This window comes from Camarhynchus parvulus, chromosome 29, assembly GCF_901933205.1.
Source record: "Camarhynchus parvulus chromosome 29, STF_HiC, whole genome shotgun sequence".
Taxonomy (NCBI): domain Eukaryota; kingdom Metazoa; phylum Chordata; class Aves; order Passeriformes; family Thraupidae; genus Camarhynchus; species Camarhynchus parvulus.
In genome coordinates, this window is record NC_044599.1 from 1,907,780 (window position 1) to 1,920,849 (window position 13,070).

Below are 13,070 nucleotides of genomic sequence, written 5' to 3' on the forward strand. Positions count from 1 at the left end.
CAGTGCTGTAAGTCCCCTCTCCCCTTGGCCACAGGGTCGCAGCAGCAGCTTCCCAGGGCGGAGACGCCCCCGAGGTGGCTCCCACGGGGGCCGGGGCCGAGGCCGTGCACGCCTGAAGTCGACCACCTCGTCTGTTGACACCTTAGCAGTAAGGCTGGGCTGGGGCAGGGGTGGGCTCCAGGGAATCCTTGAGCTGTTGAGAGTCTCCCCCATCCCCTTCCCTATCATCCCTCCCTTGGAGAGACTTAAGAGGCCTTAATGTGGGGTGGGTTGGGGTCTTATGGGGTCTCATGCCTGTGCCTTTGCTGAGTCTGGGAGCTTCACCACAAAAAATAGGGCAGGTACAGAGCTTCCCCCTGGGGAGGGGTTGTGCTGGCCCTGCATCTTCCTGGTGCCCCCAGACTGCACAGAGAGGGTGTCCTCAGTGCTGAGCCTCCCTCTCTGTCCTCAGCTCGCTGACGTGGAGAGCTCGCCCAGCAAGGAGGAGGATGAGGACGATGATGACACCATGCAGAACACAGTCGTCCTCTTCTCCAACACTGACAAGTTTGTGCTCATGCAGGTAACCAGGGCGTGACAGGATGGACAGATGGACAGATTCTGTCTCTCCTCTGCCAGCTGTGTCTCCTCACTCACAACCTCTCCCCCTCAGGACATGTGCGTGGTGTGCGGCAGCTTTGGGCGCGGGGCCGAGGGGCACCTGCTCGCCTGCTCCCAGTGCTCCCAGTGCTACCACCCCTACTGTGTCAACAGCAAGGTGAGGAGGGGGCCCAGGACCCCCAGCCCCACCCCAGAACTGTGCTGTGCCCCCCAAAGATGCACAAGGTCGTGCCTGGCATGTCTTGTGTGTTGAGCTGTGCTCTGGCGTGTCCATGCCAAGCCCTGGGGTGTGCATGTGGGGTCCCCCACAGCCACAGCGAGCCTGGGGACCCCCGTGGCCATGCCCAGGGCTCACGTGGGTGTCCTCCCGTGTCCCCAGATCACCAAGGTGATGCTGCTGAAGGGCTGGCGCTGCGTGGAGTGCATCGTGTGCGAGGTGTGCGGCAAAGCCTCGGACCCCTCGCGCCTGCTGCTCTGCGACGACTGCGACATCAGCTACCACACCTACTGCCTGGACCCCCCGCTGCAGACCGTGCCCAAGGGCGGCTGGAAGTGCAAGTGGTGAGTGGGGGACACAAGGAGGGAGCCACGGGAATCAAATTTGGGGTTTAAAGTTAGGGGTGCTGACGCCTGGAATGCCTCTCTGCAGGTGTGTGTGCTGTGTGCAGTGTGGGGCTGCATCCCCTGGCTTCCACTGCGAGTGGCAGAACAACTACACCCACTGTGCACCCTGTGCCAGCCTGGTGGTGTGCCCCTTCTGCCGTGAGAAATACGTGGAGGACGATCTGCTCATCCAGTGCCGGCACTGCGATCGGTGAGCACTGTGCCCTGGGCTCCAGGGACTCAAATTTGGGGTCCTCCCAGGGAGGCTGTGGTGTGTTATGGGTCCCCATGCTTCCCACAGGTGGCTGCATGCTGCGTGTGACAGCCTCTTCACTGAGGAGGAGGTGGAGCAGGCTGCGGATGAAGGTTTCGACTGCAGCGCCTGCCAGCCCTACGTGGTCAAACCCGGTGAGCTCATGGGGCAGGGGGAGCTCTGGGGGATCTGGGGGGCGTTTGAGGGGTGTGGGGACTCACCTGCTCCTCTGCTTTCCTGCCACAGTGCCCGCGCCTTCTGCAGAGATGATCAAAGCCAAGGATCCAGGTACGTGCAGTGCCCTGCTGGTGTTCCTAATGCTGTGCCATCTTCTGGCCACGCACCCAGCGTTGCCATTTGTCCCCAACGCTGGCGTTTGTCCCCTCAGAGCCCCAGTATTTCCGCTTCGAGGGCGTGTGGCTGACGGAGACGGGGATGGCCGTGCTGCGCAACCTGACCCTGTCACCCCTGCACAAGCGGCGGCAGCGCAAGGGCCGCCCGGGCACCCTCAACGGGGATGGGGGGCTGGAGGGGGGCGACCCCCTGGGCCCTGAGGACAAGAAGGACGGTGACCTGGACACCGATGAGCTGCTCAAAGCTGACGGTGGGTGTTCCTGCTGGGAGAGCTGGGGGGTGGCAGCGTTGGGGTGTCAGGGGGTCCCACTAACGTGCACCCCCCAGCAGTGGGTGTGGAGCACATGGAGTGTGAGATCAAGCTGGAGGCTCCAGCCAGCCCTGACCGCGACGTTGGAGCTGATGGGGACTCAGGGAAGGGGCTGGAGGACCCTGAGGAGTGCAAGAAGAGGAAGCGCAAACCGTACCGGCCTGGTGAGTGTCCTGCAGTGTCCAGCAGGCCCTGAACCCTTCCAGGCTCTTCTGTGACCCCATTGTGATCCCCACTCCTTCTCTGCCCCCCAGGCATCGGTGGGTTCATGGTGCGGCAGCGCAAGTCCCACACGCGGCTCAAGAAGGTCACAGCAGTGCTGCCAGACGTGGGGCGTGAGGGGCTGAGCACCGAGGGACACCCTGAGGATGGTAGGGCCCAGTGATTCCCCTTTTTTCCCCCCCTTTCCCCCGCCTTTTCCCCCCTTCCCCCCTTTTTTTTCCCCTCCCCCTCTTTTTTTCACTCCCTCCCTCTTTTTCCCTCTCCCCTTTCCCTCCCTTTCTCCCCTATTTTTTCTTCCCTATTTTCCCCTCTTTTCCCCTATTTTTCCCCCTTTTCCCCTTTTTTTTTCTCCTTTTTTCCCCCTTTACCCCTTTTCCTTCCACCATTTCCCTTCCCAAACCTTCCCTTCTTCCATTTCCCATTCCCTTCTCACCCCCAGGGATGTGCAGGGGCCCTCAGGGCGCACCTCACAACTCTGTTCCAGTGGCACAGGACCATCCCCAGAGCCTTTTTGAGGGGTGGGTGTTCATTGCTGGGGGGCTGTTGCAGGGGGAGCTCCTGGTGATGTCCCAGCCGAGGCTGGCCTGGATCCAGGCTCAGGAGAAGGGGACGAGAAGAAGAAGCGCCGGGGACGGAAGAAGAGCAAGTTGGAGGACATGTTCCCCCCGTACCTGCAGGTGGGATGGATGGAGGGGCTGCAGGTGGCTGGGGGGATGGCTGGGGGAACCCCCCGATGCTGACAGAACCCCCTCCCAATTCCAGGAGGCGTTTTTTGGGAAGGCACTGATGGACCTGAGCCGCAAAGCGCTGCTGGCAGCAGGCGGGGTTGGGGACGGGGCCGCCCGCCCCGCCTTGGGCCAGGGTGCCCCAAGGCCCAAAGGGGACCCCAACCTCGCTGGGGCACTACAGGGGGGCACCCCGGACAGGAGGGAGACCCCCACCCACCCCCGAGGTGAGTGTGGCCAGGAGTGGGTCTGCAACCCGGGAGGGGGTGTTGCAGGCGTTAATGGGGGTTTGTTGTGGCTCCCTAGTGGGGTTGGAGGTCTCTGGGCTTGGTTGGGGGATCCCTGGGCTTGTTGGGGTCCTCAGGATGGCTGGGAATGGCTGAGGGGGTTGTTCAGGGTTCTTGGGGTTGTAGGGGGTCTTGAGGGGATATCGGAGATTGCTGGGGTTGTCCCTGGGGTTGTTGTGGGTCCCTGGGTTTGTTGGAACTTGTTGGGGTCTTCAGGATGGCTGGGAATGGATGAGGGGGTTGTTCAGGGTCCCTGGGTTTGTTGGAAGTTGTTGGGGTCTCCAAGATGGCTGAGGGGGTTGTTCAGGGTCCCTGGGTTTGTTAGGAGTCTTGGGGGGATATTGGAGGTCGCTGGGTTTGTTGGGGACCCCCACTGGGGGCACTGAGGCTCGTTGGAGAAGGCCGAGGGCTGTGAGGGGCGGCCATCGCCACTGAGGGAGAACGCTGGGGCTCCGGGGGGATCCTGACCCTGCTCACTGAATCCTGGGCTACCCTGCAGGCGATGACAGCACTGACGGCAGCGCCGCCGCTCCCGATGACGATGGCAAGGACGACGCCAAGGCCGAGGAGCTGGGTGAGACCCCTGTGGGACCCCCAGAGCCGAGTCCTCCACGGGCCACCGGGCGCCCACAGCCATCGAGACCAAACTCTATGGTTGAGGGGTCCGCTCTAGGCAGGGCTGAACTCTATGGTCGGTCCCATGATGCCCGTGACCATAGAGTGGCGCGTAGAGCGCCCCCTTGTGGCGCGGCGCCGCTGGAGGACCGAGGGCCTCGTGTCCCTTGTTGGGTGCCGGGGGCTGCTCCATGGGGGTCCCCAACCCTGAACCGGGGGTCCCCAAGGGGCTGAGGGCACTTCTTGATTTTTCCTCAGGAGCCGACGAGCCCAAGGATTCCCCAGACCGCGGGGACTCTGAAAAACCAGCCACCCCGGGTGAGGGAGCGCTAAGCTCCGACCTCGACAAGATCCCCACGGAAGGTGAGACCATCTTGTGCCTCCTCTTCTGCTGAAGGGGGTCCCAGGACCATTACCCTGAGGTTTCTCCACTTCCCATCAGTGTTGTATTTGCACCCAGCTCCTCCTGTGTTTGCCTCTGCAGAGCTGCCCAAGATGGAGAGCAAGGACGTGCAGCAGCTCTTCAAGGACGTGCTGGGCTCGGCGGAGCGCGGGGAGCAGCCCCTCAACTGCGTGGCCGCGGGGATGGAGGCCGGGCAGGACCCCAGCCGAGCACAGCGGCCCTTCCTGCAAGGAGACCTGCAGCTCTCGGGGCAGGGTGGGTGGAATTGGCAGAGCCCCCATCATCCCCGGGGTGCGTGGTGAAGGGCAGGGCTTGTTTCCAGCCTCAGGAAAGCCAAACTCACTCACTCAGTGGTGCCTGTAGTATCTGAGAGCACAGGCTCCTGGGTATTCCCTGTTTCTCTGGGGGTGAACATGGAAAGTATTTTGAGGGTTGTGCTGTCTGGGGGTTGTTCAGACCCTCGGGGCAGGTGCAGGTTTGTGCCCTAGCTTTGTTTTCCCTGCAACCCATCTTATTTCCCTCACAGGGAGCGTTTCCCTGGGCTCACTCTCCGGATCTGTCTCCTTGGACTCGTACTCGGGAGTCTGCCAGTCCCCATTCCTCGATAACAGGTACTCAGAGGAGCTGGGGATCCCCTCCTTGGAGGAACTGAACTGCAGGTTCTCCTGGGACCCGCTCTTCCTTACAACCTGACAACTTGTGGCACTCCTCTCCACTCAGGGAGCGGAGTGGCTTCTTCAGCCCAGACCACTGCGAGCCTGAGAGCCCCTGGGCCAGCAGCTCGGCCGCCACCACCCCCTCGACCCCCACGACGCCCACAACGGAGGGCGAGGGCGACGGGCTGTCCTACAACCAGCGCAGTTTGCAGCGCTGGGAGAAGGACGAGGAGCTGGGTGAGCTCTCCACCATCTCCCCTGTCCTCTACGCCAACATGAACTTCCCCAACCTCAAGCAGGATTATCCAGGTAGGGCTCTGGGGGGGCTGCAGCCGCCCATTGGGCTGAGGGTTTGGGGGTATGGGTGGAGTGTGACTTCCCTAATCCCTTTTTTGAGGGGAGATCCCAGCTGTTCTGCCACTGAAGTGTTCTTTAAAGTGGGCAGGGGGTCTCAGTTCTGTCTCTTGGGCTTTCCCTTCACATGAGGGGGGACAGTGACCCACCAAGGGTAGGAGTGAGCTCCTCAGGTCCAGGCTAACGTTGCTTTCCTCCCCTGTATCTGCTCGTACTGGACTCCCAGACTGGTCGAGCCGCTGCAAACAGATCATGAAGCTCTGGAGGAAAGTCCCTGCCACGGACAAAGCCCCATATTTGGTGAGTGCCAGGAGGTCAGTGGGGTGGTGGGGCCGGGGCGCCGGGGGGCTGCAAGTCAGCTGGCTTCGTGTCTTTGTTAGCAAAAGGCCAAAGATAACCGGGCGGCTCATCGCATCAACAAGGTGCAGAAGGTACGTGAGGCGCGGGGAGGTGCCCGGCGGCCCCGGCCCAGCCCTGGGGGACATTGCTGTGCCCACCCCAGCCCGTGCCCAACCCACAGCGCTGACAGCCCGGCTCTCTCTGCAGCAGGCCGAGAGCCAGATCAACAAGCAGACCAAAGGGGAGGGACTGCGCAAGCCCGAGAGGCCCTCGCTGCACCTGCGGATCCCGGTGCCGCCGGGGGCACAGCCCGTCTACATCAGCAGCCCCCCCGCCACCGGCGAGGGCTTCCTGAAGCCCCCAGCGGGTGCTGGAGGGGGACCCGAGTCTCCCAGCGAGCTCTTCCTCAAGCTCCCGCCCCAATCCCCTGCCCAAGTGCCTTCGCACGATCCCTACGGCGCGGCCCCCGCCTACGCGCTGGAGCCCCGCTTCCCCTCGCCCCTGGGCCAGAGCCCCACCTCGGGGGCTGCCTTCCAGCCCTTCCCTAGCCAGCCCCAGCCCCTCACAGCCCCCCGTGCTCCCCCTGACTTCCACCCCACCCCACCTGGCACCCCCCGGCACCAACCTGGCACCCCTGACCCCTTCCTGAAGCCGCGGTGCCCCTCCTTGGACAACCTCTCGGTGCCAGGGAGTCCTGGGGCGCGGCCCCCTGAGGCCCTGCTCTCTCCCCTGCCTTTTGGGGAGCAGAAGAAGGGCCTGGAGGTGAAGAAGGAGGATGGGGGAAGCCTGGGGGTCTGCTCACCTGGCTATGCTTCTGCCATGGGCTACGGGGACTCCCCAGGTGGCCCCCACCTCTCGGCTGCGGAGCTGAAGGCGGCCGACGTCTTCAAAGCCCCCATGACCCCACGGGTCTCTCAGGTAGAGCCGCAGAGCCCGGGGCTGGGGCACCGGCCCCCCGACCCCCATCCCCTGGCCCCCTCGCCCCCTGGCCACCCTGATTTGTACCGTCAGTCGCCCTACCTGGACCCCTACTCACAGCCCCCGCTGACGCCCCGGCTGCAGCCCCCCGAGGCTTGCTGCGCCCTCCCGCCCCGCTCCCTGCCCTCTGAACCCTTCTCCCGCATCCCCGCCAGCCCCCAGTCCCAATCCAGCTCCCAGTCCCCCCTAACCCCCCGCCCTCTCTCCAACGAAGCCTTCTGCCAGTCCCCAGTCACCCCTCGCTTCCAATCCCCTGATCCCTACTCCCAGCCGCCCTCCCGGCCGCAATCCCGGGATCCCTTCACCCCGCTGCACAAACCCCCCCGTCCACAGATGCCGGAGCCGGGCTTCAAATCAGTGGGGGCGGCTGGCGGAGGTTTTGGGGGCACCCCAGCAGGTGACCCCCACACCAAGGCAGCGGCGGGGCCACAGCCGCCCTTTGCCCGCTCGCCCGGTGCCAGCGTTTTCCCGGGCAGCCAGCCCCCCATGCGCTTCACCTTCCCCCCGGCCGTCTCGGAGCCGCTCAAGGGCTCCCCATCCCACCAGCCCCACGGGATCAACAGCCATTACGGCTCTGGGAAGCCCCAGAGCTCGGCCTACGCCTCGTCCCCCAGCTTCCACCAGGCCAGCAGCCCACTGGGCCCTGGCACCGCCACCCCTGACTCCTACAGCCTCTCACCCCTGCGGCCACCATCGGTGCTGCCACCGCAGCCCCCGGCGCCCCCGCAGCAGCAGGACCCTTCTGGAGCCTTCCTGCCCCGCACTGCGCTGGGACTGACGGCCGACAAGAGGGAGGAGGTGGCTGCAGGGCTCTCAGCACCCCCAAATCGGGACCTGGCAGAGCTGCCTGGTGCCCAGGATGGGGCTCTGGGCACCATGAGCCAGTCGGAGCTGGAGAAGCAGCGGCAGGTGAGGTCTCTCCCGGCATCCAGTTGCATCCATTCAGGTTTGGGAGAGAATAAGAGGGAAAAACGGGCTGTGAAGGCGTTAATGGAAATTCTGTGTGTGGTTTGTTTTGCTGATTTTGGTCCTGTTGCCACTCTGGGCTCTAACTCTGAGTTCTTCTCAGCGCCAGCGGCTCCGGGAGCTGCTCATCCGCCAGCAGATCCAGAGGAACAGCCTTCGGCAGGAGAAGGAGAGCGCGGCTGCTGCTGCCTCCTCCTCACCAGCGGGCTGGGCACCTGAGAGTGGGCAGAGCTTCGAGCTGAGCCGGGGCATGGTCCCGTACCAGCCAGCACAGGTGGGAGAGCTGGGGCACGGTGGGCATGGGGGGATGTGGCTGATGGAGGGGCACAGGGCAGGATGTGGCTGATGTAGGGACAAGGCAGATGCGGCTGATGGAGGGAGGGATGTGGCTGATGGAGGGGCATGGTGGTCACGGGGTGGGGGTTGTGGCTGATGGAGGGGTACAGGGCAGGATGTGGCTGATGGAGGGACAAAGGGGAATGCAGCTGATGGAGGGGCATGGGGGGATGTGGCTGATGGTGGGGCACAGGGTGGGGAAATGCGGCTGATCAAGGGGCACAGGGGATGCTGTGGCTGATAGAAGAGCATGGGGGGAATTAGCTGGTGGAGGGGCATGGCAATGGGATGTGGTTGATGGAGGGGCACGGGGGGATGCAGCTGATGGAGGCACGCAGCGGGGATGCAGCTGACAGAGGGGCATGGGATGATGTGGCTGATGGAGGGGCACAGCAGGGGAACGTGGCTGATCAAGGGGCACAGGGGGATGCAGCTGATGGAGGGGCAAAGGGTGGGGAAATGTGGCTGATTGAGGGGCACAGGGGATGATGCAGCTGATGGAGGGGGATGTGGCTGATGGTGGGGTGACTCTTTTTTTCCTTCCTTCTTCCAGGACAAGGCTCTCCTCGGGACTCTGGCCACGGCAGCAGGCACTGGGAAGCTGCCCGGCTCCGTCATGGTGCAGGCAGCGTTCACGCAGGATGAGCGGCTCTCCCGGCCCCCGCCGGCGGCCACGCCAGCCATGCTGGACATCAGCGGGCGGTGGGTGCCCCCTGGCAGGGCCACGGGCTCAGCATGCATGGGTGGGAGCCAGCAGACATCACACCCCGACCCCCAGCTCGTGGGGATCGGTCTGGAGGGAGGGGATGGCTGTGGGTTTTCGGGTGCTTGGCGCAGTCTGAGAGGGATGGGGTGTGGCGTGTCGGGGCTGTACCAAGCTGGTGCTAACACCACGGTGTCTTCCAGGGCGGCGGTGGGGCCCCCCCAGGCCTTCTACCCCCGTGGGGTCTTCCCATCACCATCCCCGCAGCAGCAGCAGCAGCAGCACCTCTGGCAGCAGCAGCAGCAGCAGCAACAAGCCGCCGTGGCAGCCCTGCGGCTCCCTGTCACCTCCCGCTTCGCCCCTCCAGCCACTGGCACCCCCATGGGCAGCCTGGGCGCCCGCCTGCCCACCCCTGCCGAGGCCATGCCCCCCTCACCAGCTGCCCTGGGCGCTCCCTTCATCGAGCTCCGACACAACGTGCAGAAAGGACCTGGCGGTGTCGTGGGATCTCCCTTGGCCCCCCAGGCACCCCGGCCTCGATTCTTCCTGCCCGGGGAGGAGGGCACCCCCCAGGCCCTGTGCACCCCCGTCATGCCCCTGCAGGCTCTGCCATCCCAGAAGGTTCCAGCACCGCTGCCACCCGCGTCCCCGCAGGGAGCCGAGATGGGCAACAGCCACCAGCAGCCCCACGCCAAGGTGGCACCTCCACTGCCAGCGCCCACCCTGGAGCTGCAGCAGCACATCCCCCCACGCCCCCTGTCCTCCGGTGCCACCCTGCGCCCTGAGGGTGCCAAGGATGGCCCCGCTCCAGACCCTGCACCGGCCCCTGGGAAAAGCCACCTGAGCCTGGAGGGGGGACGGCTGCCCTGCGAGGTGCCCGTGGAGCCTGATCTGGATGACGACTTCGGCTCCCACAAGGACTTGGAAGATGATGATGATTTGGCCAACCTTAGCCTGGATCCAGATGTGGCCAAAGGGGATGATGACTTGGACAACTTGGACAGCCTGGAGACAGCAGACCCCCACCTGGATGACCTGCTGAATGGCGATGAATTCGACCTGCTGGCCTACACTGACCCCGAGCTGGACACTGGTGACAAGAAGGACATCTTCAACGAGCACCTGCGCCTGGTGGAGTCGGCCAACGAGAAGGCAGAGCGTGAGGCCCAGCTCAAGACAGAACCACCAGCGCCCACCTTGAAGCTCCCTGACCCTGGGGACAGCAAAGATGTGACCCCATCTGCAGAGGATCAGGAGGTGCCCAAGGAAGGACTGGTGTCTGGGATGGGCTTGGGACTCTCTGCCTGCCCCACGGGCACTGTGCTGGCCCCTGACCCAACTTTCAAGGCGCAGGGTGCAGAGGCAAAGGCCGGCTCGCTGCCCACTGATGTCAAGCCCAAACTGGAGGATGGCTGCCTGAAGACCTCACCCTGCCAGTTCACCACCGCTGGCCCCCCCATCAAGTCAGAAGCACTGCAGGGCACAGATAAAATCTCTGCCTCCCTGGGGCTGAGTGTCAAACCTGGCCAGACCCTCCTGAGCTCCAGCACCGGCCCCACTCGCCTCGGCATGACTCAGTTCTCCAACAGTGGCCACGCTGGTGTCCCCGTGCTGGAGAAGGACCCCTACACCGGCCCTGGCCGTGGGCTGGCAACTGCCCAGCTGGGTGGCCAGAGCAACCCCTTGCTGGAGAAGTTTGAGCTGGACAGCGGAGCTTTGGGGCTGGGCAGTGCCCGGCACTCGCCAGCAGATGACCTGGACAAGATGGAGAGCTCGTTGGTGGCCAGCGAGCTGCCCTTGCTCATCGAGGACCTCCTGGAGCACGAGAAGAAGGAGCTGCAGAAGAAGCAGCAGATGTCGGCCCACCTGCCCCGTGGCACCCCGCACCTCCAAGCCCCGGGGCACCCCATGCTGCACACAGGGGCATCTGGGCAGCCTCCCGAGGGGCAGCCGCCTCGTCTGGGCACCCCTCAGACTCCCCTCCAGCTGGGGCTGGTGGCCCGGCCACCTCTGCTGCCACCACAGCCCCCCCGGCTCGGCGCACCCCAGCAGGGCCCAGCTCTGGCCCCCCACATGGGCATGGGCTCTGGGCAGCCCCACGTGCTGTCATCCCCCCACGGGGTGCAGGTGGCCCTGGGGCAGCCACAGCAGAGTCAGCAGCAGGTGCTGGTGCAGAAGCCGATGGCCGGGGTGCAGCCCCCCAGCCTGGGTCTGAAGCCCCCCCAGCTCGTCATGCAGCAGCAGTTGGCCAACAGCTTCTTCCCAGACACAGGTAGGAGCTGGAGGTGATTTTTTGGGCCCTTTTGGGTGTGGGGCATAGGGCTGAATGTGCTGTGGTCTCTGTCCTAGCAGATCTGGACAAGTTTGCAGCTGAGGACATCATGGACCCTATTGCCAAGGCCAAGATGGTGGCACTGAAGGGCATCAAGAAGGTGATGGCTCAGGGCAGCATCGGGGTGGCCCCAGGCATGAACAGGTAACAGACCTGGGGATCTGGGGAGCACAGGGTGGGGCAGGCAGGTTGGTTTGGCTCTGGCTCACAGCCCATCTCTGTGTGTGTCCCTCAAAAGGCAACAGGTTTCCCTGCTGGCCCAGCGGCTCTCGGGGGGCCCGGCTGTCTCTGAGATGCAGAACCACTTATTGGCAGGGAGCGGGCAGGTGAGTGGGGTGTCCAGAGGGTCTACAGGGGTCTCTTGGGGCTGGCAGGCCAGAACTGGTGGTTTTATGGCTCTCTGAGGGGGGTAGAGCCTGTGGGGAGAGGACAGAAATCCACAGCACGTGTCCCAAACAATCCCTTTTCTTCCAGGAGCGGAGTGGCACGGACCCGACCCAGGCTCGCCCCAACCCACCCACCTTTGCACAGGGCGTCATCAGTGAGTACTGACATGGCAGGGCTGGTGTGGTGTGGGACAGGGCTCACCCTGGCCCTGGGGTCCCCACTGACCTGGGATCTCCACTGACCTCGGGTCCCCACTGACCTCGGGTCCCCACTGACCTGGGGTCTCCACTGACCTGGTGGTCTCCACTGACCTGGGGGTTACCACTGACCTGGGGGTTACCACTGACTTGGGGGTTTCCACTGACCTGGGGGTCTCCACTGACCTGGGGTCACCACTGACCTGGGGGTTACCACTGACCTGGGGTCACCACTGACCTGGGGGTCTCTGCTGACCTGGGTTCCCCACTGACCCAGGGTCTCTGCTTACCCGCGTCCCCACTGATCTGAGCCCTCTCCCCATCCCACAGACGAGGCCGACCAGCGCCAGTACGAGGAGTGGCTGTTCCACACGCAGCAGCTGCTGCAGATGCAGCTGAAGGTGCTGGAGGAGCAGATCGGGGCGCACCGCAAGTCCCGCAAGGCGCTCTGTGCCAAGCAGCGCACGGCCAAGAAAGCCGGGCGGGAGTTCCCCGAGGCTGACGCCGAGAAGCTGAAGCTGGTGACAGAGCAGCAGAGCAAGATCCAGAAGCAGCTGGACCAGGTAGGACCCTGCATGTGGGTGGGCACCTTGTCCCTGGTGCAAATGTGATGTTCCACTGTTCCCAGTGCCAGCCTCATTACTCCTGACTTTAGCACTGTGCCATCCCCAGTGCAAACGTGATGTCCTCAAAGTGCCATTTCTGGCTCTACTGCCCTGCTGTCCCCAGCACTGATGCTGTGCCAGTCCTGGTATTAATTCCCTGCTGTTCCTGGCACTAATGTCCCACTATTCCTGGGACTTATGCCCTGCTGTTCTGGCACTAGTGCACTGCCATTCCCAGCACTAATGCCCTGCTGTCCACAGCACTGATGCCTCACTGTCCCCAGCATTTATCCTGTGCCATTCCTAGTGCTGATGCCCTGCTGTCCCTGGCAGTAAAGCTGTGCTATTTCTGATGGTGGTGGTGGTTTGCCATTTCTAGCACAGTTATTGTGCCATTCCTGATACTATTGCTTTCCTGTCTTGGGCATTAAATCTGTGCCATTCCTAGTGCTGATGCCCTGCTGTCCCCAGCATTTATCCTGTGCCATTCCTTGTGCTGATGCCTCACTATCTCCAGCAGTAAAGCCGTGCCATTTCTGGTGGTGGTGTTGTGCCATTTCTAGCACTGTTATTGTGCCATTCCTGATACTATTGCTCCCTTGTCCTGGCCATTAAATCTGTGCCATTCCTGATGCTATTGCTCCCCTGGGCATTAAATCTGTGCCATTCCTGATGCTATTCTCCCCTGGGCATTAAATCTGTGCCATTCCTGATCCTATTTCTCCCCTGGGCATTAAATCTGTGCCATTCCTGATGCTATTGCTCCCCTGTCCTGGGCATTAAATCTGTGCCATTCCTGATGCTATTGCTCCCCTGTCCTGGCCATTAAATCTGTGCCATTCCTG

General features: G+C 63.4%; 1 protein-coding gene across 4 annotated transcripts in view; it reads left to right on the plus strand.

The window, feature by feature from the left end:
• Positions 1-13,070, plus strand: part of KMT2D (lysine methyltransferase 2D) — a 30,110-nt gene that overhangs the window by 5,827 nt on the left and 11,213 nt on the right. The window contains exons 13-39 of one of the 4 annotated variants that reach the window (XM_030967028.1): positions 35-148; positions 452-562; positions 653-757; positions 980-1,161; positions 1,250-1,414; positions 1,505-1,611; positions 1,703-1,744; positions 1,845-2,060; positions 2,138-2,284; positions 2,375-2,491; positions 2,892-3,019; positions 3,105-3,294; positions 3,854-3,928; positions 4,228-4,332; positions 4,454-4,627; positions 4,899-4,983; positions 5,093-5,337; positions 5,600-5,682; positions 5,763-5,813; positions 5,929-7,608; positions 7,769-7,939; positions 8,555-8,703; positions 8,908-10,976; positions 11,057-11,180; positions 11,275-11,362; positions 11,511-11,577; positions 11,951-12,183. In XM_030967028.1, the coding sequence (XP_030822888.1) occupies positions 35-148; positions 452-562; positions 653-757; positions 980-1,161; positions 1,250-1,414; positions 1,505-1,611; positions 1,703-1,744; positions 1,845-2,060; positions 2,138-2,284; positions 2,375-2,491; positions 2,892-3,019; positions 3,105-3,294; positions 3,854-3,928; positions 4,228-4,332; positions 4,454-4,627; positions 4,899-4,983; positions 5,093-5,337; positions 5,600-5,682; positions 5,763-5,813; positions 5,929-7,608; positions 7,769-7,939; positions 8,555-8,703; positions 8,908-10,976; positions 11,057-11,180; positions 11,275-11,362; positions 11,511-11,577; positions 11,951-12,183 (7,023 nt within the window). The remainder of the gene's footprint in view (positions 1-34; positions 149-451; positions 563-652; positions 758-979; positions 1,162-1,249; positions 1,415-1,504; positions 1,612-1,702; positions 1,745-1,844; positions 2,061-2,137; positions 2,285-2,374; positions 2,492-2,891; positions 3,020-3,104; positions 3,295-3,853; positions 3,929-4,227; positions 4,333-4,453; positions 4,628-4,898; positions 4,984-5,092; positions 5,338-5,599; positions 5,683-5,762; positions 5,814-5,928; positions 7,609-7,768; positions 7,940-8,554; positions 8,704-8,907; positions 10,977-11,056; positions 11,181-11,274; positions 11,363-11,510; positions 11,578-11,950; positions 12,184-13,070) is intronic. The other 3 variants (XM_030967031.1, XM_030967029.1, XM_030967032.1) reach the window with 3 other exon arrangements.